The sequence below is a fragment of the Vulpes lagopus genome, chromosome 5 (genome assembly GCF_018345385.1).
Source record: "Vulpes lagopus strain Blue_001 chromosome 5, ASM1834538v1, whole genome shotgun sequence".
Classification (NCBI taxonomy): domain Eukaryota; kingdom Metazoa; phylum Chordata; class Mammalia; order Carnivora; family Canidae; genus Vulpes; species Vulpes lagopus.
This window is the reverse complement of record NC_054828.1, coordinates 27,395,523-27,422,508: the sequence shown is the minus strand read 5'-3', so window position 1 is coordinate 27,422,508 and position 26,986 is coordinate 27,395,523. Positions and strand designations below refer to the sequence as shown.

At 40.0% G+C, this 26,986-nt stretch overlaps 2 protein-coding genes, 1 non-coding gene and 1 pseudogene across 14 annotated transcripts; 3 read left to right on the top strand and 1 right to left on the bottom strand.

Annotated features, from left to right (window-relative positions):
- Positions 1-71: 71 nt before the first annotated feature.
- C5H2orf15 (chromosome 5 C2orf15 homolog) lies at positions 72-12,222 on the top strand. 2 transcript variants are annotated; one of them, XM_041754863.1, is made up of 4 exons: positions 72-397; positions 937-1,054; positions 2,046-2,114; positions 9,763-12,222. In XM_041754863.1, exon 4 carries the CDS (start codon positions 9,833-9,835, stop codon positions 10,097-10,099), a length of 267 nt encoding a protein of 88 aa, XP_041610797.1. In that variant the 5' UTR covers positions 72-397; positions 937-1,054; positions 2,046-2,114; positions 9,763-9,832; the 3' UTR covers positions 10,100-12,222. The 2 variants fall into 2 exon arrangements, with proteins under 2 accessions (XP_041610797.1, XP_041610798.1); XM_041754864.1 differs by lacking the exon at positions 2,046-2,114.
- On the top strand, positions 11,555-12,222 carry LOC121490811 (annotated as a pseudogene).
- A 5,147-nt stretch (positions 12,223-17,369) lies between these two features.
- On the top strand, positions 17,370-23,165 carry LIPT1 (lipoyltransferase 1). 11 transcript variants are annotated; one of them, XM_041754849.1, is made up of 5 exons: positions 17,370-17,488; positions 17,661-17,789; positions 17,905-18,000; positions 21,703-21,800; positions 21,991-23,165. In XM_041754849.1, the coding sequence occupies exon 5, from the start codon at positions 21,992-21,994 to the stop codon at positions 23,111-23,113; it is 1,122 nt and encodes a 373-aa protein (XP_041610783.1). In that variant the 5' UTR covers positions 17,370-17,488; positions 17,661-17,789; positions 17,905-18,000; positions 21,703-21,800; position 21,991; the 3' UTR covers positions 23,114-23,165. The 11 variants fall into 11 exon arrangements, with proteins under 11 accessions (XP_041610783.1, XP_041610778.1, XP_041610789.1 ...); XM_041754852.1 differs by having other exon boundaries at positions 17,381-17,488; positions 17,739-17,789; positions 17,925-18,000; XM_041754851.1 differs by having other exon boundaries at positions 17,381-17,488; positions 17,739-17,789.
- A 35-nt stretch (positions 23,166-23,200) lies between these two features.
- TRNAK-CUU lies at positions 23,201-23,273 on the bottom strand. The gene has a single exon. It is a non-coding gene; the product is annotated as a tRNA-Lys (tRNA).
- Between the last annotated feature and the right edge of the window lie 3,713 nt (positions 23,274-26,986).

Below are 26,986 nucleotides of genomic sequence, written 5' to 3'. Positions count from 1 at the left end.
GCCGCGCAGGCGTACGACCACGCAGGGCCTAGACGTCCCACCCGAGCGTCCCGTCTCCTAGTAACCAGCCGCTGTCCGCTTCTCCACAGCTTAATTCCTACTCCCTGCCTGTGGCTGCCGCACCTGGATGGACCGCGCATGCGCAGGGCTGTATCTCCGCCTGCCTTCTGCCCTCCGCTCTTGGAACACCTGTTGCTTTGCTGTTGCAGTTTTGTGGCATTTTTTTCCCCTCGGGATACGGTGTCGTTCTGGACCCACATTCAGTGAAGTCGTTACTCCCTTTTAGGCGCTGGAAGGTTGCTGAGCTCTCCTGCCGTAACCAGGAGCCGATTTTCGGGGAGTCTCCTAGGTCGGGTCCTGCTGCTGCAACCTCTTCGGAGAGAGCAGTTCTGTCCGGGTAAGCGCCTGCAGCCGGGGGAGCCAGCAGACCCACGACCCGGTCAGCCCTGCACCAGTCAGCCATGGCTGAATCGGGAGGTGGCACAACTCGTAGCGAAAAGGCGCAAATCCCTGACCGGTGTTCTTCTCCACGTGCCAGTTCCCCAAAGACCTCTTTCCAGAAAAACTGGTGATGGTTAACAAAAGGGGAAAGGATATACTATCTCACTTGATATTTAATATTGTATTGATCGTTTGCCTGTTTAACACCATCTGCATTTGTCTTCTCCCGAGCAGGAGCCTTCAGTTTTGGAACACTCTTTTAATTTAACCAAGTGTAACATTATCGGCCATCCAACTATGTTAAAATCCATCACCTTACCTAAAAGTAGAGGAATGGGCTGTTTCGTGAAAAAGAATGAGGATTGCATTCCTCTGCCAAATTTTTGGAGCCCGGCTTGAAAAGAAATCCTATTTTTAACATTTCTTAATATTAATCTGTCCTAACCCAAAGGCTTCTAAATTCTAATGGCTTTATCGCCGTATCTTTCCCTACAGGTGAAATAGTTAACTAGATTTTTATGGCTGTTCTCTGATGATCTTGATAAAGTTTGCACCTCTGTATTTCAAAAGTAATTTCACATTTGAAGAGATTAGCAATTCCTGTTTTTGCCAGGTGAGTACTCATTTCTCTCTCCCTCCACAGTATGTTATTGGCAGTCATAAATACATGTTAGAACAAACTTCTTCGTAAAAGTTCGTTTAATTATGAGTGCCGTTATTTTTCCCCATCTCCGATTTCTTCATTATTTATGTCGTTACATCTTCTAGTTTGTAGCATTTATTTTCAGCTATCATATACTTTCAGCTAAGTATAGCTAGTCACTAAATAATTAATCTGAGTGTCTGTGTTCTTTTAAACAAGGAAGTCAGAGGTGCCGTAATTATATTTCCTCTGAAGTCAGAGGTGCCATAACTATATTTCCTCTGAAATATAATTATGCCTGATGAAAATAAGTTACAAAGAAACATGAACTGGAGTGCCTGGCTAGTAGAGCGTGTGACTTGCTTTTGGGGTCGTGAGTTTAAGCCCCATGTTGTGTACAGAGCTTACTTTTAAAAATCGTTTTTAATTTAAATTTTTTAAAAGTTTTAAAATTAGGGGCACCTGGGTGGCTCAGTTGGTTAAGCATTTGCCTTTGGCTTAGGTCATGATCTCAGGGTCCTGGGATCCTGCTCAGGAGGAGCCTGCTTCTCCCTCTCCTTCTGCCCTCCCCCACCCCATCCTCTCTTGCTCTCTCAAATAAATAAAATATTTTTTTTTAATTTTTTTAATTAAAAAAAAATGAAGCATGAACTCTCAAAGACCACCCTAAAAAATTATTTTAGGAAGAACATTATGTAATCTCATTTCATCTCCAGATACTAAGATTGTGAATAAAAGATGTATGAACCTCAAAACTCTCAGAGTTAAAGATTTGGGAGAAAGAAGGAGATTACTAATATGGAAAGTAGGAAATTACTTCCCCTAGGGAAAAAATAAGAAAAGCTTAAGCATTTATGTGCACCTCTAGATGTTACTGAAGACTATTTGCAAACCCTGTAAGGAAAAGGACATTTTAAGGTCAAACCAGGGCATGAAGATTTTCCTTTCTTTCCCTATCAAGGACTGTTGACTTCATCCCCCAACCCAAGAAATTGAACATTTTCTTCCCTCTGTGGAAATCCAAAGAGTGGTAAGTGCTCCCTCCTGCCCCAACTAATCCTTTTATAGTACCTGTACTCTCTTCCCTGTGACAGACACTGCTGTGTAATTCTAAGGTGTGTGTTTTCTATTCCCTTAGTTCCCCTTCATTTTACAAGCTTCACTATGAAAGCCCCTATTTTTTTTTTTTTTAAGATCTTATTGATTTATTCATGAGAGACACATAGAGAGAGGCAGAGACACAGGCAGAGGGAGAAGCAGGGAGCCCGAAGTGGGACTTGATCCCGGGTCTCCAGGATCAGGCCCTGGGCTGAAGGCGGCGCTAAACCGCTGAGCCACCCAGGCTGCCCGAAAGTCCCTATTTCATCTTCTTTTTTCCTATACCTCCTTTGTTCCCTAAGAAAAAAATTGGGGCCCCAATTGAACATATGTTAAGTTGCTTGATGTTGTTCTACAGCTAATTGGTACTCTGTTCATTTTAATATATCTTTTGATACATCTTCAAATTCACTCTTCTTTCCTTTGGCGGCGCTAATCCCATCCCCAGTATTTTTTTTTTTTTAATGTCAGGATTGTTTTTTCATCTCTGGAAGTTTAAATCTCTTTAATATCTTCCATTTCTAATCTTATCATGCTCATGCTTTGCTCTACCTTCTTGAAAATCTGTAAGATATTTAAAATAGCTATTAAAGTCCTTGTTTGCTAATTATATCACCTGTGTCATTTCTGGGTTTGTTTCTGTTAACTAATTTTCTTTTCCTTCTGCTTTTGGGTCATATTTTTCTTCTTGTTTTCATGCCTGGTTAATTTTATTGGCTGCCAGACATTGCAGATTTTATATTGTTGGGTGCTGGAGGTTTTTGTTTTCTTTAAATATATTTAGGCTTTGTTTTGAGGTATAGTAATGTTACTTGGAAACAGTTGTATCCTTTAGAGCTGCCCTTTCAAAAGTAATAACCATTAACTACATGTGGCATTTTTAAATTTATATTAATAAAATTAGATAAAACAAAATTTAGTTCATGTGCGCTATGTACATTTCAAAATCTTAAGCCACATATGGCTAGTGGCTAATACAGTGGACAATAGAGAATATTTTTATCATTGAGGAAAGTTCTGTTGGACAGTGCTGCTTTAGAACCTTGCTTCTAAGCTTTATTAGGTCCAAAATACTCTTTAGGGCTAATCTGGCCTTTTTCTGAGGCCAGTACCTTTCTGGAGACTCTGTTCAGTGTCCTGTGTTGGAGTTCTTTATACTCGGGCTGTGGGAACTCTATTCTTGGCTCTGTGGAAGCTCTACAAACTATTTGGCCTTTCCCTCTTTGGTGGGTTCTTTCCCAGGCCTCAGTAGTTTTCCTTAAGCATGTGTTTTCTGATTAGTATTCAGCCAAAGAATTGTGGGGAATCCTCTGCAGATCTCTGGAGCTCTTTCCCTCACTGAACCTCTCTCTACAAGTTCTAGTGACTTGGCTTCTGCAGGCTCTGAACGCCTGTCTTCTCCACTCACTGAAATAACCAAACATACTTTGAGTTCCCCATCCTCATATGGCAGCCTGAAATTTCCAGGCAGCGCTTATAGGGCTCACCTTGTTTATTTCCATTCTCCTTCACTGCCTTTTGCCCATTACCTAAAAACCATGTGTTTTGTCTGTTTTTTAATAGTGACTTGTAATTTAAAAATTGCTTCAGGCTGAGGGAACTGTAAATGCACGAGCCCTAAAGCAGAAAAGGGGTTGGCATAGCATATGCTTAGGAACAGCAATGAGGTCATGGGGTAGAATGAGTGAGAGATATAGGAGCTTAGATGACACAATGTTAGCTGTTGTATTAGTCTCCTATTGCTGCTGTAACAATTTACCAGAAACTTGGTGGCTTTATGCAACATAAATTTAATATCTTATAGTTCTAAGAGGTTAAAAGTCCAAGATGGATCTCACTGGAGTAAAATCAGGATGTCAGCTGGGGTGTATTCCTTCTGAAGGCTCTCAGGAAGAACCCATTTTCTTGTCTTTCCAGCTTCTGCAGGATGCCTGTTTGGCTCATGGTGTCCTATATTCAGAGCCAGCAATGGCCAGTCAGGTCCTTCCCACACTGCATCATTCTCTCTTTCACTTATGAAGACCTTTGTGATTACACTGATAATCAGTGATGAGTCCAGGATAATCTTCCTACCTCAAAATCAGTTGACTGGCAACCATTACTCATCTGCATCCTTGATTTCCCCTGCCATGTAACATATTCACAGGTTCTGGGAATTACGATGTGGACATCTTTGGATACCCTTATTCTGCCTACCATTGGAGACTCAATATGTAGAGAATTTGACTTTCACTCTGACATGGAAAGTACCTAGAGCAGAGTGGTGAGCAGAGGATTGATGAGATCTGACTTATGTTTAAAAGGCTCATGCCAGATACAGTTTGAAGAACATGCAATGGGAAGGGTTGGGCAAGAATAGAAACAGAAACAGAATTCATTGGAGGATGGGATATGGAATATGAAATAGGAGCTAAGAATTATTCCACCAGCAATGCACAAGATTTCCCATCACCCTGTATTCTCCTTCATTTTCCATGTTTCCACCTTTCTAGTGTACCATTCTGATGGTAGTAATCTTGCATTTCTGTGATTCTTAGTAAGTTTGAACATCTCTTTATGTACTCACTATCTGAGATTCTCCAATCTGTGAATTATATCTTTATATCCTTTGCCATTTTTCTATTGGATTTCCTTTTTTCTTGTTGATTTGTAGTTATTTTTATATTCTAGTTGTAAATCCCTTGTCCGCTTTGTATCGCACATCCTCCATTCTCCATCATTTTAACTTTGTTTATATTTTCTTTTTTCAGTAAATTTCTTAATTGTGGGTACTCTGGTCCATATGTTTTCTTCAAGAAATCTTTTTCCACCCAAGTTGACAAATATATTGTCCTACATTTTAAAAATTGCATTTATAGTTCTGTGACTCACATTTGGGTCTTTACTGCATTTGGAGCCCACTTTTGTGTGTAAGATAGGGATCCTGCTTTATTTTCATCCACATCATGAGCCAGCATTCACAGTACTATCCTACTTAAGTTCATCTGTTCTATCCCTTTTGTTGTATGGTGCTTTTACCATATGTAAACTTCTGGCACATAACTAGGTCCATATTAGAACTCTGTCATGTTCTCTTGGTCCTTTATTTATTCCTGCACCTGTGCTAAACTACTGTTTATTGTTTTTTGTTTTTACTTTGACTTTGTAGTATATCTTCATGGTAAGGCAAGTCTGTCTGTTGTGTATGTCCATATTTAATTAATTTGTAATGGAACTTTATTCTTCCTTATGCATTCAAGATTTCTTCTTGAATGGCAACCCAAATGCTAGGCCCAAAAGGCTCTAAATACACTTGTTCTCCCTTCATGTCCTCAATATTCCAGACAAGGTGAGACTCAAAGGGCCAAATCTACCCTATTGTATCTGGTTCCTCTTCAGCTCGTCTATTAAACTGAAATTTAACTTGCTAGTTGAGAACTCTATACGTTACCATTATTTTACCACTATTGATTACAAATTCAGTACTTTGCTTTGCAGAGTTTTGTTACTATTGTTGAACCTTCAACAGTGCAGAGGCTAGGGGCACCAACTCCCTGCCCATGCAGTCAAAAATCTGCATATATCTATCAATTCCCCAAAAACTGAATTACTAATAGCCTACTGCTGACTGGAAGCCTTACCAATAATACAAAAAAACTCATATTTTGTTTGTTATATATATATATATATTCTCTCCTGTATTCTTATAAGTAAGCTAGAGAAAAGGTTATTAAGAAAATCATAAGAAATACATTTACATTACTATGCCATATTTATTGAAAAAAAATTTGCATGCAGTTCAAACCTGTGTTGTTCAAGGGTTAATTGTATATTATTTTTAACTTTTTTCAACTTTGTATTTTGACACAGTTTTAAACATACAGAAATTTAACAATTACTATTTTTTTATCCTTCGGATAAAACCTAGTAATGCAAGTGCTGGGTTGTAGGGTAGTTCTATTTTAAACTTTTTGAGGAAACTCCACACTGTTCCCAGATTGGCTGCTCCAGTTTGCATTCCTACCAACAGTGCACAAGGGTTCCCCTTTCTCCACATTCTCACCAACATATATTGTTTCCTGAATTGTTCGTTTTAGCATTCTGACTGGTGTGAGGTGATATCTCATTATGGTTTTGATGTGTATTTCCCTGATAACTGAGTGATATTGAGCATTTGTGGTCTGAAAATATGCGTGGTATGATCTCAGTCTTTTTGTACTGTTGGAGTCCTGATTTGTGACCCAGTATATGATTTGTTCTGGAGAAAGTTCCGTGTGCACTCAAAATGAGTATGTATTCTGCTGCTTTAGGATGAAATGTTCTGGGTATATCTGTTAAGTCCATCTGGTCCAGTGTCATTAAAAGCCTTTGTTCCTTATTGATGTCCTCAGATGATCTGTCCCTTGCTGTTAAGTGGGGTGTAAAAGTCCCCTGCTACTATGTATTATTATCAATGTGTTTAATTTTGTGACTGATTTATACATTTGGTTGCTCCCTAGTTTGTGGCCTACATATTTACAATTGTTAGATCTCTTTGTGTCCCTCTTCATGTCTTATTACAGTCTTTGGTTTAAAATCTAGTTTGTCTGATGGCCACTCCAGCTTTCTTTTGATGTTCAGTAGCGTGATAAATGGTTCTCTATCCCCTCACTTTCCAACTGGAGGTGTCTTTGGGTCTAAAATGAATCTTCTGGGGGCAGCATGTCAATGGGTCTTGTTCTTTTACTCATTCTGATGTTTATGTCTTTTGATTGGAGCAGTTCATTAGTATTCAGAGTGATTATTGAAAGATATGAATTTAGTGTCATGGTGTTACCTGTAAAGTTTCTATTCCTGCCGATTGCCTCTGTTCCTTTTGGTCTTTGTTACTTTTGGTCTCTCTCTCTGCTCAAAGGGTCCTCTTTAATATTTCTTGCAGAGCTGGTTTAGTGTTCACAAATTCCCTTAGTTGTTTGTTTTGTTTTTGTCTTGGAAATTCTTTATCCTCTATTCTGAATGACAGCCTTGCTGGATAAAGCATTCTTGGCTAGAAATGCAGCTGACTTTTGTGTGCTGACTGCATCCTACAACTTTGCCAAATTCATTTATTAGCTCCAACAGTTTTTTTGTGGAGTCTTCAGAGTTTTCTATCATATAAAATCATATCATCTGTGAATAGAAGTAATTTTACTTCTTCTTTTCCAATTTGTGTACCTTTTATTTTGTTTTGCTCTGGCTAGAACTTCTAGTACTATATTATATAGAAGTGGTGAAAGTGGGCATTCTTGCCTTATTCCTGATTTTAAAGGGAAAACTTTCACTATTGAGTATGCTATTTGCTGTAGGTTTTTCATATTATGGCATGTATTATGTTGAGGTATTTTCCTTTTTCTGGTTTGTTGGTTTTATCATGAAAGTTTGTTGAATTTTTATCAAATATTTTTCTGCAATTGAAATGATTGTGTGATTCTTTTCCTTCATTCTGTAATGTGATATGTTGATCAATTTTCATATATTGAGCCTTTCTTGCATTGTAGGAATAAACCCACTTGGTCAGGGTTTGTTAGTATTTTGTTGAGACTTTTTGTATTAATGCACACTAGAAATGTTGGTCTCTAGGTTTGTTTTTGTGTAGTGCCTTGCCTGGCTTTTATATCAGGGTAACACAGAATGAGTTAGAAAGTATTCCCTCCTCTTCAATGTTTGGAAAAGTTTGAAAAATCTTGGTATTAATTCTTTAAATGTCTGGTAGAATTCGCCAGTGATGCCATCTGGTCCTGGGCTTTTCTTTGCCAAGAGTTTTTTGATTACCGATTCAATCTCCTTAATAGTCGTAGGTCTTTTCAGATTTTCTGTTTCTTCATGACAGTCTTGGTAGGTTTTGTTTCTAGGAATTTGTCCATTTCAGCTAGAATATTCAATTTGTTGGCATACAACTTTTCAGAACACTCTCTTATAATTCTTTTTATTTCTGTAGAATCAGTAGTAATGCCCCACTTTTCATTTCTAATTTTAATAATTTTAATCTTCTCTCTTTTTTCCCTAGTCCATCTAGTTAAAGTTTTGCCAATTTTGTTGATCTTTTAAAGAACCACCTTTGGTTTCATTGTGTTTTGTTGTTTTCCTGTTTTTTATTCATCTGCTCTAATCTTTATTATTCCCTTCCTTTTGCTATGAGTACAGTTTTTTATTCTTTTTCTAGTTCCTTAAGTTACAAAGTTAGGTTGATGATTTAAGATGTCTTGTTTTTTTTAATGTGTTTATAAGCTATGAATTACCCCCTTTAGCATCGATTTAGCTGCATCCCATAAGTTTTGATAAGTTGTAATTTTGTTCAAATTCATCCCTAAGTATTTTCTAATTCCCCTTGTGATTTCTTCTGGTCCAGTGGTTGTTAAAGAGTGTGTTAATTTCCACAGATGTGTAAATTTTCATGTTTTACTTCTGTTAGTGATTTCTACCTTCAATCTGTTGCAGTCAGAGAGGATACCTTGTATGATATCTATCTTTTATTTTATCTTTTTTTTTAAATTTTTTTTTTTTTATTTATGATAGTCATACAGAGAGAGAGAGAGAGAGAGAGGCAGAGACACAGGCAGAGGGAGAAGCAGGCTCCATGCACCGGGAGCCCGACGTGGGATTCGATCCCGGGTCTCCAGGATCGCGCCCTGGGTCAAAGGCAGGCGCCAAACCGCTGCGCCACCCAGGGATCCCAATATCTATCTTTTAAAATCAGTTGAGACTTGGGGTGCCTGGGTGGCTCAGTTGATTAAGCAGCTGGCTCTTGATTTCAGATTAGGACATGATCTCAGGGTCCTGGGATCAAGCCCCACAGAGGGCTCCACACTCAGTGGGGAGTCTGCTTGAGGACTCTCTCTCTCCCTCTCCTCCTGCCCCTCCCCTTGCACATTCTGTGTGTGTGTGCACGGATGTGTGTCTCAAAAAAAAAATCTGTAAAAGAAATTGAGACTTAATTTGTGTCCTAACATATAGTCTGTCCTGGAAAATATCCCAAGTGCGCAGGAGAATGTGTATGCTATTGTTGAGTGTTCTTACAAATGTTTGTTAAATCTGTTTGGTTTAATCTGTTAAGTCCTCTCTTTCCTTATCTTCTATCTAGTTCTATCCACTATTGAGAGTGGAGTATTGAAGTCTCCAACTATCATTATAGAACTAACTGCCTATTTCTCTCTTCAATTCCCTATCTGCTTTGTATATTTTGATGGTGTGTTAGTAGGTGGGCAAATGTTTACAATTGTTTGGGCATCTTTTATTTTTGGCAAACACCCAGCAGAGTGTTTGGCCTTTAATAATTATTTCTTTAATCTATTAATTTGTTAAAAGATTTTGATAGCAAAAATGATATAACAGATTAGAGAAGTTCTGTTATTTTCTGAACGGTCATAAAGCATAAAATCTGGTAAATTCCTTTTTAAAACGACTTTCAGAGAATCTGCAGAACCTGCACACCCTTCCACAAAGGAAATGTAAACATTGAGAGGTGGAAGGCAATTTTACTTTCGTTTTTGGCATCACCACCATGATATTTCATGAAAACAAGCACTGCCATGAGGTTAGTTGAAATTCCCACTGTATTCACTTGTTATCATTTCTTTTCCAAGCAATCAAGTTGAAGAAACATTTCTGCTACTTATAAAGGTACCTGCAAACTATATTTATTCAACCATCCCAATGGGATTTTCCCTTGGTAAACCTGCTACTCAGGTATCTGCTATGTGTATGGATTCAAAAGTGGATGATCATTTGATGCGACGAACTGAGAAAAGCAAGTTGGAACCAGTGTTATTTCAAAACACCAAGAAAATAAGATTAGAAGACACAAACCAAGAAAATTTTACAAGAAACAAAGAGATTTCAGGATGTCTTTCAGAGAAAACCTTGGGTTCTGTGGTATATGTTAAAGAAAGTGATGGAATAGAAATGACAGATGTGGAATGAAATATTTGTACCTACTGCCAAAGAAATGAGAATTTGCTTTTGACTAAGAGAACATGTTGAATGAGAACTTAACCTTATTAGGAAAACATAACAACATGAAGAAAGACAATTGCATATTTTTCACTATTTATGAATCACCTTAGACTGGACTTTTTAAATACATACTCAAAAATGTTGTTTTGGGGGAAAAGCTTTCCAAAATTCAAAGCAAAATTCTCTGGTATTCTATCCTTGTCACAAAAATTAGAATTTTTGAAGAACAGTATTTAAATGGTACCAAAATATTTTAATTATGTATTTCTTTAACAAGTGATCAAAAAACAGTGCCCAAACAATTTGACATCTGTATTTCACACTATGTGTGATGTACTGATTTTGTAATATTTCCAATTTGGGATTTTGCTTTAGGGTACTTTTTCTTCCAGCATTTTTGCATTTCTGTTCTGTAAAAGATCACTTCAGGTAAACTCTGCAAAAGGCCAGTAAATTACATACCTGGAAAAGCATTTCATATTTTAAATCCTCCTTTTAAAACTGTTTTCCCCCCACATTGAATCTATTTCAGGATTACTAAATAGTTAATTCCAAATATAGTAGTTTATCTTATAGATACTACCATTTTACTTTATTTTTAATTTTTTTTTAAAGATTTATTTATTTTATTCAGAGAGAGACTGAGAGGCAGAGACACAGGCAGAGGGAGAAGCAGGCTCCATGCAGGGAGCCCGACATGGGACTCTATCCCGGGTCCCCAGGATCACACCCCAGGCTGCAGGTGGCGCCAAACCGCTGTGCCACCAGGGCTGCCCTAGATACTACCATTTTATGCTACCAATATTTAATATAAGAAAACAGCCTAGTATTAAAAAAAGTTCTTGTTTTATATATATATTAGTTTGCCAATCTTACCGTTGGAGACAGCAGTATTTTGGCCCAGGATTGTGAGATAAAATTAAAACCATTTTGTGTCTGGACCTATGGTAACCTGTAATTATATTTATGTTTTGAACATTTTCTTGTACTTTAATATTGGTTATCTCTAATGCCCAATTGTGAGTAGTTTGCATAATATTCATAAAAACAGAGGAAAATGCATCTTCTTTTAGGAGAAGCAATATTTTATAAATAAGAAAAATATAAATATATCTGTAGGGAATATTGAGCTTAGAGCTAAATAAAATTGTGGAATGGGACATAAGCCAATAAGAGGATGGTTTTTATCATTTACAGAACATAATTCTTTGTGAGAGAAAAAACCTCAAATGTTTCATTTGTTCACTTAACCCGGCACTGTGCTTGTTGCTGGGGATACAGTGGTGAATAAAATAGCCACTGCCATCATAGTGCTTACTGTCTGTCTACCAGGGAAGATAGAACATCAGACAGTAGAGAAGAATTATATAAGATACAAATTATGGGTCTCGCACTTGGCCTGCACAGGCGCAAGCCCGGAAAATGGTGTCAGCTGGAGCTGGCGGTCTGAGGCCAGCAGCGTCGGCCTTGCTGCTCCGGAGCCCGCACCTGCCTGCCCGAGAACTGTCGGCTCCGGCTCGGCTCTATCACAAGAAGGTTGTTGATCATTATGAAAATCCTAGAAACATGGGGGTCCCTGGACAAGACATCAAAAAATGTTGGAACTGGATTGGTGGGGGCTCCAGCATGTGGTGACTAATGAAATTGCAGATTCAAGGATGAAAAGGAGAAGATTGTGGATGCCAGGTTTAAAACATTTGGCTGTGGGTCTGCAATTGCCTCCAGCTCCTTAGCCACTGACTGGGTAAAAGGCAAGACGGTGGAGGAAGCCTTGACCATCAAGAACACCGACATCACCAAGGAGCTCTGCCCTCCCTCTGTGAGAAACTGCACTGCCCTATGCTGGCCAAAGATGCAATCAAGGCTGCCCTTGCTGATTACAAACTGAAACAAGAACCTAAGAAAGAAGAGGCAGAGAAGAAATGAGCCCTCAATGAAGTGTCCAGCAGTGTCTGTCCACCCTCCAAGCGATCACTGTAGGCGTTCAGAAGCCCCTCACACTACAGTAAAACAGCTCTGAGACACACAGAGCATTTGCTGGTCACATGGTGGCTCCAATGCAAGCAAAATACACAGTTTATTCGATCCAAGTCCTGTGCTTTCTTTCAGCCCACTTTATCGCCTTAATCCAGTTTGTGTATATTTTGAATTGTGTGCATGGCCTCAAAACTGAAATCAATCATGAAGTCTCAAGTGTATTTAGTCCACAAAGTGCGCAAATACCTAATCTCACCTGAATCTATCATGAGGAAGATTACCAGTAGAAGGCCTTGGTATGATTATTTGATAGAACTAATTATTGTACATAAAACATTTACATATATATATATAATAAAGGAATGTAAGATCATGTTAAAAAAAAGATACAAATTATGATGTGCCATGGAGAAAAAGTAAAATGTTCAGAGGGACAGGAGATGTAAAATATAAACTTAATTTTTAATTGGAACTAGGAAGGTTTCTCTAAGGTCATGTCATTTATAGCTTTTGCAGTGACAAAGTTGTCTAAGTAAGATGATGGTAATGATCAGGGTCTTGAGAAGGGGATAGAGTTCAGGTGAAGGTTAGCAGGACAGAATGATGGTTTGAAAGTGAGAAGTGAGGAAAAGAAAGGATTTCTTCCTAAAGAGACTATGCATGGAAGTTCCCTGGAGAAAAAAACTGAGCTCATGAGTACAGTTTTGGCACCTAACCCAGTTTCCAAGGCAAGTAGACAGTTTTATGTGTGGAACTAAAAATAGAAATTTTGAAGTTGTATGCAGAAGTGGTATTTAAAGCCTTGGGAATGAGTGAGATTGCTCAAGGTGAATGTATAGTGTGAGCTAAGTCCTGATGAACTCTTAACATTTAGGAGCTGGTCAGCATGGGGGGAACTGGCTAGGGGAACTGAGGAGTTCTTAGTAAGATGATAGAAAACTAATACAAGGTAATGTCAAGATTGCCCACAGTAGTTGTTAAGGTGGAAGTGTTAATTGAAAGTATGGAAAGGTCCATTGGATTTAGCAATATGAGATGTCATAGTAAGCTTATCAACCCACTGCCCTTTTTAACAGGGGCTTGGCTCAGATATTTACAGCCTTGTTTTTCATCCTCATGAATGTCAAACGGGACTTTTGATAGTCATGTTGGATACTGAATTTGGGATGATCTTTGATTGTGCATGATGCCTCCTGCACTGCAGGGTGTCAAACATGGTAGCACACTCTAGTCATTGAGACAATAAAAAATGCAAACATTAATTATCCTCATTGAGAACCATTGCTGCTAAGGCAACAGAAAATTGTAATCCCCAAATCCAATCTAAGCCATAGTTTTAGCAGCACACTTCAGAAGGGAAATCCACAAAGAGCTTCCTGGAAGAGGTGCAATGGAACAAGCTTAATAAGGACAACTCAATTAGATGTTTTGGGAGAATTCTATGAGTGGTATCTTAAAGTGAGCACTTTTCAGCGTTCTGTTCTTTTTTTTTTTTTTCTGTTGTTTCTAATAAATTCTCCATATTAAAAAAAGTATACAGTTCAACAGAAATAAGGATGTTAGGAGATTTTAAATCCAACAGATCCATAAAATAAGTTATCTAAACCTATTATACATGCATTGGTTTTACATCAATGGTGTTGTCATGGATGCTAATAATAAAAGCTTTCATTTTATTAAGCTAATGTGTGACTGCCTTAATTAGGACTTCCTAGAAGCTGCCTGAGAGGGATTCAGGTGCACATGACTTTTGAGAGAGTGCTCTTTAGGAAAAACTTGTAAGCGAGTGAAAGAAGCAAGATAAGGAAATAAGAGGAGTCAGCTAAGGATGAAAGCTCAGATAAATTTTCGGCCTGATCCACAGGGTGCTCTTTAGGAAAAACTTGTAAGCGAGTGAAAGAAGCAAGATAAGGAAATAAGAGGAGTCAGCTAAGGATGAAAGCTCAGATAAATTTTCGGCCTGATCCACAGGGTGCTCTGGAAGGATCATACAGCATAGTTGTCCTATTATTCACATTGAGGTACAGCTACTATACCCCATACCAGTCAGGCCTTAGTTGCCACCACAAGCCAAAGAGGGAGACTAGAGGAGCAGAGAGGTGGCATGACTCACTCAGGTGTCTCTGGGCACGACAGCTCCTACACTCACAGCAGCTAAAGAATGGATGCATGGACTAAGATAAAGGGGACTTGTCCAGCTGGAGCACTAGCAGTCTTCATTACAGTGTCATTACATATTACTATTTTCCTTTTATTTTGAAACAATCTCAAATTTACAGAAAAGTTGCTAGAACAAAGGCCTTCCCCTCTCCCCACAACCATTTGAGAATAAGTAGCTGATCTCATTCTTCATCAGCTCTGAATACTTTAATGATTTAAAGAATTTTATTTATTCTTTATTTCTATTTTTAATGGAAATATAATTGACATGACATTGTATTAGGTTCAGGTGTACAACATAATTTTTTTTTAAAGATTTTATTTATTTATTCATGAGAGAGAGAGAGAGGCAGAGACACAGGCAGAGGGAGAAGCAGGCTCCATGCAGGGAGCCCGACAGGGGACTCGATCCCGGGTCTCCAGGATCATGCCCCGGGCTGAAGGCCGTGCTAAACTGTTGAGCCACCCGGGCTGCCCAACATAATGATTTTATATATGGATACATTGCAAAATAACACAAGTTAACATCCATCACCACACAGTTACAAATTTTTTCTGTGATAAGAACTTTTAAGATCTACTCTCAGCACCTTCTAAATATATAATTAAATATTCAATATATTTAAATAAGTTAAATATATAATACAATATTGTTAGGTATATATACCATGCTGTACATTAGGTCCCCAGGACTTATATCCCAGGACTGTCTTTTTTTTTTAATTTTTATTTACTTATTCATAGACACACAGAGAGGCAGAGACACAGAGGGAGATGCAGGCTCCACGCAGGGAGCCCAATGTAGGACTCGATCCCGGGTCTCCAGGATCACACCCCAGGCTGCAGGCGGCGCCAAACCGCTGCACCACGGGGGCCGCCCTCCCAGGACTGTCTTAAAACTGGAAGTTTAGGGAACCCTGGGTGGCGCAGCGGTTTGGCACCTGCCTTTAGCCCAGGGCGCGATCCTGGAGACCTGGGATTGAATCCCACGTCGGGCTCCCGGTGTATGGAGCCTGCTTCTCCCTCTGCCTGTGTCTCTGCCTCTCTCTGTGTGTGTGTGACTATCATAAATAAATTTTTAAAAAAAAGGAAGTTTATTCCATTGACCACCTTGACCCATTTTGTCCCCAGCCCACCAAAAAGCACAACTGGTGGAATGGAATGTTGGAGTAGGCGGATTATGAATGGGAAGTAAGGAAGTACATACTGGATGTGTAGCAAGTCCTTAAAGAAGCTCTGTTTTAGAGGGAGTAAGTAGTCGGTATGAAAGGTGGAAAAAGTGAGGTCACTGGATGGTTGTTAGGATGAGGCAGAGTTCATATCTGAGTGTCAGTGGTGAAGGTGAAGTAAGAGAGAGTTGAATAACCAGAGGACAGAAGTCTCAGAGCAGGAAGGAAGGAGTGGGATTCTTGAAAACCACCTCAGTAGGGGCGCCTGGATGGTTTAGTGGTTGAGTGCCTTTGGCTCAGGTCGTGATCCAGGGGTCCCAGGATTGAGTCCTGCATCAGGCTCCCTGCAGGGGACTTGCTTCTCCCTCTGCTTATGTCTCTGCCTCTCTGTGTGTGTGTCTCTCATGAATAAATAAATATTTTTTAAAAACCTCAGTAGAAAATGAGAGGGAAGAAACTACCATCTCAGATTTCAGAGAAATGAAATTTAGGAAGATGGAATATAAACAAAGGGAAACAGATTTGTGTGGCTATTTTTAATAACTAGGAAAATTCCTACTGGGGCTAGCCCTATACAGAATTAATTCCATCTGCATAATACAAGAAAGGAACTCAGGTGATGTCAATCAAAAGAGCAATGATACATGAGCCATTGTCTCTTTATTGTAACTTTTTTTTTTTTTTTTTTTAAGATTTTACTTATTTGAGAAACAGAGAGAGGCAGGAGGGAGAAGCAGGCTCCATGCAGGAAGCCCAAGGTGGGACTCGATCCCGAGTCTTCAGGATCATGCCTTGGGCTGAAGGCGGCGCTAAACCGCTGAGCCACCCGGGCTGCCCTATTGTAGCGTTTTAATTGTAACTTTGGAGCCTTGCTCAGCATCACCAAGTTGTGAACACTGGCTGCTTCTTATTCCAAGCATTTCACCAGTTTCTATTCTAACTGAAAAGTTTCATTTCTGAAACTGAAAATTAATTTCAATTCAAATTATTTGGGCTCCTCTCATCAAGAGGTGGGGGCCCATTGCTCCTTTTATCTCTTGCCTGCCTTTGCTGCTGCTTTGGCCAACAGAATGTGGCTGTGCCTCTTCCAAGGCTAGACCTAAACCGAGGTGCCCCAGCGGCCCCTAAGCACCAATTGTCAAGGGTGTGCCTAAGACCATCCCGGACCCTCCCTCCAGCTTAGCCAACCCCGGTTGAAGAAAGCCCAGGCGAAACCATTTTATAAATGTTAGAAATAAATCATTTGAAGCCGCTGATATTTGAGGCAGTCTATTACGCAGCAGTAGTTAACTGAAACTTTGACTTGCCTGAGGAATTGCCCCCTTCTGGCTGAGCCACAAGGATTTTCTTGCCAGGGCCAATGAAGGACATCACAGATGGGTCTTGGCCTAAGTGTGTATTTTCTGACCCACCCCTTCCTACCAGTTACCATCTCTCTACGAGGAATACCAGCTTATTCCTTTAAATGCAATTTGTCTTCTAACACTGATTCTAGTTTTCTCAGCTTCCAAGCGGACTTGGGTGCCCTCTGGACTGTGAGGAGCTACATAAAGACCTGGCGCCGTGTCTCAAGTTCAGCAGGTGCTTGCTGGCGCTCCGGCCTGGCCTGGCTGCTCGCTGCTCGCTGCTCTGGCTTCCGGGCGCCCTCCCGCCAGCCTCGCTCCGTGCCTGCCCCGTCCAACCTGACACAGCCGAGCCGCCCCGGGTGACCGCTAGCTCTGCGCTGGCGCGCGGGGACCTCCGTCCGAACCAGGGCGCCAGGACTGTCCCCGCCTCCACTCCGGCTGGGCGCGGGCCGGACGGCTCCCAAAGGCCCTCGGGAGGTCCGCGGGCAGGGCCAGACCCAGCGCGCGCCCGCGGCTGCGCAGAGCGAGGCCGGAGCGCCGCCCCGCCCCCCGCCCGGCACGGCCCCGCCTCCTCTGGTGCTTCCGGCCGGCCGAGGCGGCGCGGGGCGGGGCTAAGCGCGCGCACAGCCGCAGGCCTTGGGGCCCGGCGCGGCCTTCCCCTGCCCGAGCCCGCGCGCGGCCCTGGACGCGACTGGAGGCGGCAGGTGGGCGAAGCTGGAGGTGGGGCTCGGGGCGGGGGGGAACGCAGAGGCGGGCGGCCCCGTGAGACGGGCGGGGGGAGCTGGGACCCCGAAGCCGGGCCCGGTGCGCGCTGCGCCTCAGGCCGCCGCGGCCCGTGTTTGCTCAGCACGTGGGCGGTCGTCTCTCCACGGTTAGGGTACGGCGTAGCCCCACCCAACACGGGAGGGTGACAGACTAACAGGTGTTGCGTGCCAGCTGGTGCTTTCCCAACAGGGAGCCGAGAAGGCGAAATAAAACATGCGCGTGACCGTCGTGGGACTCGGGGTAAGTCACTGTCAGTTGTGGCCGAATAATTTAGGTGCTTTTAAGCTGCGGGGCCTAGGAGGATAGGTAGGATTGTTATTATTATTTTCTTTTTGCTTTCTTTTCTGTGTTGAAGAAACACGCTTGTCATTGCAGAATGGTGGTAGCAGAGTGTCCCCCCTAGAACGCGGATTGTTCTCTGGGGAAAAACTATAAAATCAGTCATTAAAAGGTGAGAGTAAAAAAAAAATAAAAATGAAAATAAAAAATAAAAGGTGAGAGTAGTTACATGCAGAGTTGATTTAAAGACACAGCATTTGGGATCCCTGGGTGGCGCAGCGGTTTGGCGCCTGCCTTTGGCCCAGGGCGCGATCCTGGAGACCCGGGATCGAATCCCACATCAGGCTCCCGGTGCATGGAGCCTGCTTCTCCCTCTGCCTGTGACTCTGCCTCTCTCTCTCTCTCTGTGTGTGTGTGACTGTCGTAAATAAATAAAAATTAAAAAATAAAAAAATAAAAAAAAATAAAATAAAAGGTGAGAGTAGTTACATGCAGAGTTGATTTAAAGACACAGCATTTCACCAGGCCGTCAAGGCTGGACTCTATCCTGACAATTACGGAAAGACTCATTCAGCTGGAGGTCTCATCTGGTACTGAAGCATTGAATAAAAGAGAGATGCGCCTGCCCCTGGATCCAAGCCTCCTCCAGGAGAGAGAGGGTATCCTGGCTTTAACAGGATCTTTCCAGAGCCCAGAAGTTGAGTAGGTGGTTTCTTCAAGGCTCATCCCATCAGATATTGAAATCCTACAACTCAGTCCTTTCGTTCGGGTTCTCTATTCAAGCAAACTTATGATGCTGGCTTATCAGTATCCTCCACAGTGTTTGGACAGGCTGCTGTGAACGTGCAGTTGATAGCCCTCCGTTCTCTTTGTAAAATTAATAAATTGGCACTTTTTGCGATTCTTTTTCATTCTTCAGGGCTCAGTTGAAATGTTACATCCTCACAGGGACTTTTTTGTTTGTGTCTGGAACAATTTCTAGCACATAGTAGGTGCTTAGCGTAACTCACTGAGCTCTCTTGGTTTTTACTCAGATGTCACCTTTTAAATGAAGCCTAGCCTGACAACCCTATTTAGAATCACAGCGTAGTTCCTTTCACACTAAAATTTCCAATTCCCTCTTAACTAGCTTTACTTTTTCACATAGTCCTCATTGATAAATCAATCCTAAGTGCCTAGAATAATGCCTCTCATGCAATAGATGCAAGATTTGTTGAATTTATACTTTTGCTGTATTACATTCATACTGCATACACAATGCCTGGATGAATGAAGATATTTATATTTTGTGGACTAATAGACAAACTCCCATCAATTCTGGTAGTCTAATAATTTGCGTTTTTGATCAAAGCCAGTATCTTTCATTGTTAATTTATCGAGATAAATGGCACTTTGATGTGTCTTGGTTGGGTATATTTGTACACTTTCCTATTTAAGCTCCTGTTGGGAATACATGTCATATGACAAATATGAGAAGAATAAAGAGGGAAAGATAGGAACTCTATAACAGTTAACAATGTAGAACATTTCAGTTTGCCAGGCATGAGTACTTTATGAATGTTAACTTATTTAATTCTCTCAACCATTCTGTGAGGTAGGAACATTTTATAAATGAGGCAATTGAAGCAGCTGCCTTAGGTTATTCAGTTAGTAAGTGGCAGAGCCAGGATTAATAGTTAAGTTCTGTAAGTGACTGCAATTAAAAATACTGTATTGCATATTTGAAAATTGCTAAGAAAGTAGATCTTAAAAATTCTCATCACAAGGGAAAAAATGTAACTGTGAGGTGATGGATAGTTTTTGTTTGTTTTTGGATTTATTTTTTTAAAGAATTAAATATTTGAGAGGGAGACAGCACAAGCAGGAAGACTGGGAGAGGCAGAGAGAGAAGCAGCCTCCTGGCTTAGCAGGGAGCCTGATGCAGGGCTCCATCCCAGAACCCTGGGATCATGACCTGAGCCACCCAGACAGCCCAAAGTGATGGATGTTAATTAAAGTTACTGTGATAATCATTTTTCAGCAACATAGATCATTGTGTTGTATACTTTAATACAATGTTATGTGTCAATTATTTCTCAGTAAAATGAGGGGGGGAAAACTGTAAGATCTTAATCACTTTGTATCCTGCCATACTCTGCAAATGCAGATGGGTCAGAGCCCTAACATTAGGGAAGGATAGATCACAAGGTCTTTGAGAATCTCCAGATCCACAGACATCATATATCAGGATCCCACCACCCCTATTCCTTATTGTTTCTCCCTTAGACCACAATGGGAGAGGTTCCCATTTGCTGTCAAGGCTGCTTCCCTACCTGAATTGGATCCCAGAACCAGGACTTTATCAGAGACCTCCTTTCACTGGTGTTGCCCTCCCCACCCCACTACTAGCAGGATCTGAATGTGCTTAGTTCTCTTGCATTAATGTCTGCTACCCTAGTTCAGGCCCTCATTGTCTCCAGCTTGGACAACTGCATTAGTCTGTTAACCAGTCTCCCTGACCCTAGTCTATCTTTCCTTTAGTTCATGCTGAACACTGCCCACAGAGGCAGTTCTGTATAATGGCTGACTTAACTCTTGTCTGCTTAAACTCTTCAGTAGATCCCAGCTGCTTTTAGAAAAAGTGCAAATGTCTTAGAATTATATGAATTTGCCTCCTTCCCCTTATCTATTCCCTGGCTATCTTGTGCATAGTAGGCATTCCATACATATTTGTCCAATGAATAAAGAACTACATCAAAGTCAGTCAAACAGAACCAAGAACAGAGTATAAAGAAATCCAGGCAGGCTGCAGAGGCTTCCTAGAACAGCATAGCCATAGGTTTCAATGGAGCTAGAAAACCAATAATATAACTCCATCCTTGAGGAGGGAGTCTCCAAAACAGGCTTTCCTATTAGATGACTGTCTTCTGGAATATGCTACTCCCATCAATTTGGTAAACACCATCATTATTTCAAGACTCAATATAAGTATCGTCTATTAAACCTCTCCTGACCTTTCTAGACAGAGAAAACATAAATTGGCTTAACTTTTCTATACTGTATGTAATTTATCAAAATGTATCAAGAGTGATGAAAAGATGAAGCCTCTTTATTTGTGCTTGTTGGACATTACTTCACTACAAAAGATTCTGTCCTAGTTTTGGCCTTTAATAGCCATTTTATCCCAGTTCTTTTAACCTAAAGGAAAACTATGAGCATCCTAAGAAATAGAATTGGAACAGAATGGTTTCTTTACAAACATAACTAATCAAAATAGTTGATTATTATAGCAAATATTTTTAGCCTGTTGCCATCAGCACCGCTAACAAAAATGTGTAAAGTGTTCAAACATAATGAAATTGTTCATAGCCTTTCCATTTAACCCCACTACTCTGATTACCTCTTCCCCTAACCTCAGGGGGTCTATCCTAATTAAATATTGATATAAATAAAATAATTATATTGATAATAAATGAAGTTTCAAAGTCAAATAGGAATCATTTTTAACGTATAGTAAGGTCATAATTAAAGCTTTCCACAGAGATGTTCACGAATACATTGTTGATAATACTGAAAAACTAGAAACCACCTAAAGTTACAAACTAAGAGACTGATTAGGTAGTAAATGGTAGTGTATCAGACAATGGAATATTACACATTAAAGCTGATGTAAAGATAGATTTAACATTGAATGAAATGACAGTGTGGTTCCAATTTGGAGGTAGAGAGGGATGTGTGTAGTTACATGTGCACAGAAAAAAAAAATGGGTAAACACCAAAATTTTAATTGTGGTTATCTCCAGGGGGTAGTATTATGGATTCTTTTATTTTGCTCATTTACTTATATGTATTTTCTCATTTTTCTCAATGAACATGTATTACCTGTGAATTCAAGATAATCTACTTGGCTTTGAGACATATTAAATACGAATTTGGAGATTTATTGCTTGAAAAATCTGTGCCCTTGTTCCGTTTCAACTGAAATTATCTGAGGTTTGTCTTCATTTATTTCCATTGAGTACTCTGTTACAGAGTTGCTAAAGACTAAGGATAAAGCTAAAAGACAAGAAAAACAACTGGATACTTAAAAAATTTTAGATTAAATAACCAAGAATCAATAGCTATAAAATACAATTTGATTTTCTTTTTCCCAATTAATTTGTTTGTCTTCCATTTTTCAAAGCATGCTGATCCCATTTTCAATGAAGAACTGCTTCCAGTTACTTTGTAACCTCAAGGTCCCAACATCTGGCTTTAAAAACCAAGTAAAAAGTGGGTTTATTTTACAATCAATTTCCAATGATGTTTATCAAAATCTGGCTGTAGAAGACTGGATCCATGACCATATGAATCTAGAGGGCAAGCCAGTTCTTTTCTTGTGGAGAAATTCTCCCTCTGTTGTAATAGGTCGGCATCAGAATCCTTGGCAGGAATGCAACCTGAATCTTATGAGAGAAGAAGGTATAAAACTAGCTCGGAGAAGAAGTGGAGGGGGAGCTGTCTACCATGATATGGGTAATATCAATTTGACTTTTTTTACAACCAAAAAAAAGTATGATAGAATGCAGAATCTAAAATTAGTTGTGAGGGCTCTGAATGCTGTCCAACCCCAGCTGGATGTACAGGCCACCAAAAGATGTGACATTTTACTTGACGGGCAATTTAAAATCTCAGGAACAGCTTCCAAGATTGGCCGGACTACTGCTTATCACCACTGCACTTTATTATGTAGCACCAATAGGACTTTCTTGTCATCTTCGCTGAAGAGCCCTTACCAAGGAATCAGGAGCAATGCCACTACTAGCATACCTTCCATGGTAAAAAATCTTTTGGAAAAAGATCCCACTCTGACCTGTGAAGTACTCATGAATGCTGTTGCTGCAGAGTATGCTGCTTACCATCAAATTGATAATCATATTAACCTAATAAACCCAACAGATGAGACCCTGTTTCCTGGAATAAATAACAAAGCCAAAGAACTACAGACCTGGGAGTGGATATATGGCAAAACTCCAAAGTTTAGTATAAACACTTCATTTAATGTATTATATGAACAGTCACATTTGGAAATTAAAATATTCATAGACATAAAGAATGGAAGGATTGAAACCTGTAATATTGAAGCACCTAATCATTGGTTGCCACTGGAAATATGTGACAAATTAAATTCAAGTTTTATTGGCAGTAAGTTTTGCCCAATTGAAACTACTATGCTCACAAATCTGTTACTTAGAACATGTCCAGGAGATAATGAACTACACAGTAAATGGAATATCCTCTGTGAAAAAATTAAGGGAATAATGTGATTTCAAATAAATTTCTTAATAACAAATTTTATAATAAAATGTTTAATATACATTGTATGTCTTTTCTTTTTTCTTTAATAATCTATATACCCAACATGGGGCTTGAACTCACAACCCTGAGATCAAGAGTCACATGCTCTACCAACTGAGCCAGCTAGGCACCCTCATTGTATATCTCTTAAAAAAGACCTAGTCTCAAAAAAAAAAAAAAAAAAAAAAAAAGACCTAGTCTCTTTCAGTAACTATTCCCTATTAGAAATTGTCACCTAGTCCATATTTTCTACTGGCCTGCAGGATACTCTACCTCTTTCTTCATTTATTTTTTTTTTTTAATCTAGCACACATATATCTGCTCCTTTCTCTGTTTCCATTGTGGGTATGTATGTATACCATATTCAACACTGTGATCTCTGAGTTTTGTTTTTTTACTTCTAAGGAATATAACCCAGGCTTCTTGTCACCCCTGATACCTTAAACTCTAAAGTTCTTCCTTTTAATTATACAGTAGACCCTTGAATAGTGGGTTTGAACTGCATTGTTTCAATTATATGTAGATGTTTTATAGTGCTATAAATGTATTTTCTCTTAAAATTTTTAAATAACATTTTTTCTAGCTTTATTGTAAGAATACAGTAATACATACGAAATATGTCTTGACGGTTATTAGTAAGGCTTCTGGTCAGTAGGCTACCAATTAAGTTTTTGGGAAGTCAAAAGTTATATGTAGATTTTCAACTGTGCCATGGCTAGCATCTCTGACCCCGTTATTCAGGTGTCAGCTGTACTTCCATCCTCTCCCGTTAAATTAAGCCCATGGCACTTTTCTAAGCCCTTAACTCTCCAGATCTCTTGCTGCACCTCTCTTCCTACCCAACCCTGAATTATTTCAAGTATTCTTTCTTACCACATTCTCATTTGCTTTTCTCTCTTGACCTACAATGGCCAATATTTTATTGTTATGATTCCATCAATTGATTTATCATTCCTATCATACCCAGATGACAGGCAAAGCTGGAAGAAAATTCATATAATCATGCAGATGAACCCAATTTCATATTTATAGTTTTCAATTTATATTTATTCTCTATTGATGTTAGATTCAACCCCTCTCCATTGACTCCCTCATCCTTCAGGGGCCTTGTTCATAAATGTTTCCACTTAAACTTGGAACACCACTTCTTTTGTCACAAACCTTGACTCAATTTGACAGTGTAGGCTTTCATAAATGAGCTCCTTCAGCACCCTATTTCCTCTCAACAGATCTCATTCTCTAACACTTTTTCCTTAAGGTTAACTCCTCTTGTTGTACCTGTATCTGTGTCCTTTCCAACCTGTTTGGGCCTTGTGCTATTAAATATTTATCTTTTTGGGGCACCCAGGTGGCTCTGGTTGAGCATCTGCCTTAGGCTCAGGTCATGATCCTGGGGTCGTGGGATGGAGTACTGCATCAGTCTCCCCACAGGGAGCCTGCTTCTCCCTCTGCCTATGTCTCTGCCTCTGTGTGTCTCTCATGAATAAATAAATAAAATCTTAAAAAAATAAATATCTTTTTATCTTACATTTTTCTCTCTCAATGGATCCTTATGCATAGTGTGAACAAACATGCTCATGTCTCTTCTTTCCCCAAAACCCCTGCTGAAGGTTTTGCTGTGTCTCTACATCTCTTATAGAAGAAATTGCCAAACTTCTTCAAAGAGTAACATCACAGGAACCAGTTTGTGTCTCCACAGTTCATTCATATACTCCTCTGATTTCTACAGTATTTACTGTGTGTTTTATGAGTGCCTACTATGTGCCAGGTACTTTGCAACTGTCGGATGTTCATGGTGAGTGAGACATGATTACTGACCTCAGGAACTGACAGTTTGGTCTACTGGCTTTTAAACTTAAAAACTAGAGTAAAAAAAAAAAAAATATATATATATATATATATATATATTGTGTACTAGCATAGATATCATCTATACCTAAAAGGAATACTTACCATATACTATTCACTTAGTTGACATACTTGATTTTTACTTCATCTTTTAAAAATTATCAGTCACTAATAGGTCAAGACTGGAGTTGCCTAATAGGAAATGTAGACAAATTAGTATGTAATTATAAAGCAAGGAAAGCCTAGGTAGTTATAACAGACAATAATATGGGCTACCTAGCTAGAGCTATCAGACAATACTGAAATGGAGACCTGAAGAACGAGAAGAAAGCAGCCAAGCAGAGCGAAGTGGGGAGTATTTCCAGTTTTATTAGTTATCTATTGCCACTTAACAAACCACTCCAAAACTTAGTGGCTTAAAACAACATTTATTCACAAATCTGCAATTTGAGCTTTGATGGGGATAGCGCATATGATCCAGTGGCATTAGCGAGGGCAGCTTAAAGGGCTGGAAATAACTTGCTACGGGATGGCTCACATGGCTGGCAAACGTGCTGGCAGTTGGCTGGAAGCTCGGCTGGAACTATGGGTTGAGGGCTTCAATTCCTTTCCACTTGGGCCTAATCAAGGCTGCCTGAACTTCCTCACAGTATGGTAGCTGGATTCCCAGAAAAAGTGACTCAAGAAAGCCCAACAGAAACCATGTCCTCTTAAAACCTTATCTTGGAAACAACTTGTATAGTCACACATGCATCCAAATCGAAGAGAGAACATCGATAGCACCTCTCTCCATGGGAAGTATGTCAAAGTCATTATAAAAATTACTACTGGGTCTGGGGGATCTTATTGAAGCCATATCTGTAAAGTATAATCTACCACACAACAGCATACAGGAAGCTCTCAAGTGGGTAAAAGCTAGGTTATGGATGGTGTCAAAGGAAGTATAGGCAAACTGAAGTGTGGGGACAAGGGGAGAATGGAGCAAGATGAGGATGAAGAGACCAGATCAGGTAGGGACAGATAGCCCAAGATCTTATTTTAAGTGTAGTGATACTGCAGTTTTCATTTTTAGTTTGTCTTTTAAAGATTTTATTTATTCATGAGAGAGAGGCAGAGACATAGGCAGAGGGAGATACAGGCTCCTCACAAGAAACCCGATGTGGGACTCAATCCCAGGACACCAGGATCATGACCTGAGCGAAAGACAGACGCTCAACCACTGAGCCACCCAGGTGCCCCACTGCAGTTGTTATAAAGACTATTGTCTGCTCTGTGGAGAATGGATTGGAGTGAGAGAAGACAGGAAGCAGAAAGCCATTTGGGAGATAACTGCAGGAACCCCAGCAGAGGTAATGCTGGCAGTAGCCATGGAAAGATGCTGACATTATGCTAAGCACTTGTCAAAAATTAAGGACGACTTCCATTTTCGGGGCAACGTTCAATTCTGATTTATTGGAACAAAGCAGTATATATTAATTTATTAGAGCTGTCATAACAAAATACCACAGGTTAGGTGGCTTAAATAATAAAAATATATTTTCTCAGTCCTGGAGGCCAGGAAGTCCAAGATCAAACCCAAGCCTGGTGTGTTTAGTGTCTCCTGGGGCCTCTCACCTTGGCATGCAGATAGCTGCCTTCTACCTGTGTCCTCACATGGTCTTTTTGTTATTGGGAAGAGGACTAGTTCCAAACTCGCCACTCGAAAGACAATATTCAAGAGACAAGTGTTGGTTGCAAATTAAATGTTGCTTTATTCAGGAAGTTAGCAACTTGGGAAAATGGCAGATTAATGTCTCAAAGACCATCTTCCCTGTCCAGGGGAAGCAGATTTTTAAAAGGGAAGGCGCAGGGAATGGTGAGTGGTCTATGTGCGGAACTTGGTGCTCAGAAATTAATCATCTGTTATCGAAAAATCTTCCAGAATCCTCTGCTCTATCAACAATCAAGGCTCCTAGGTGTCTCTCAGTAAAGCATGCCCCTGCAGCCCAACAAGC

Excerpts from the sequence above, each read along its gene's own strand:
- C5H2orf15 (XM_041754864.1), top strand. The coding sequence starts at position 9,833 with ATGGGATTTTCCCTTGGTAAACCTGCTACTCAGGTATCTGCTATGTGT.
- LIPT1 (XM_041754850.1), top strand. The coding sequence starts at position 21,992 with ATGCTGATCCCATTTTCAATGAAGAACTGCTTCCAGTTACTTTGTAAC.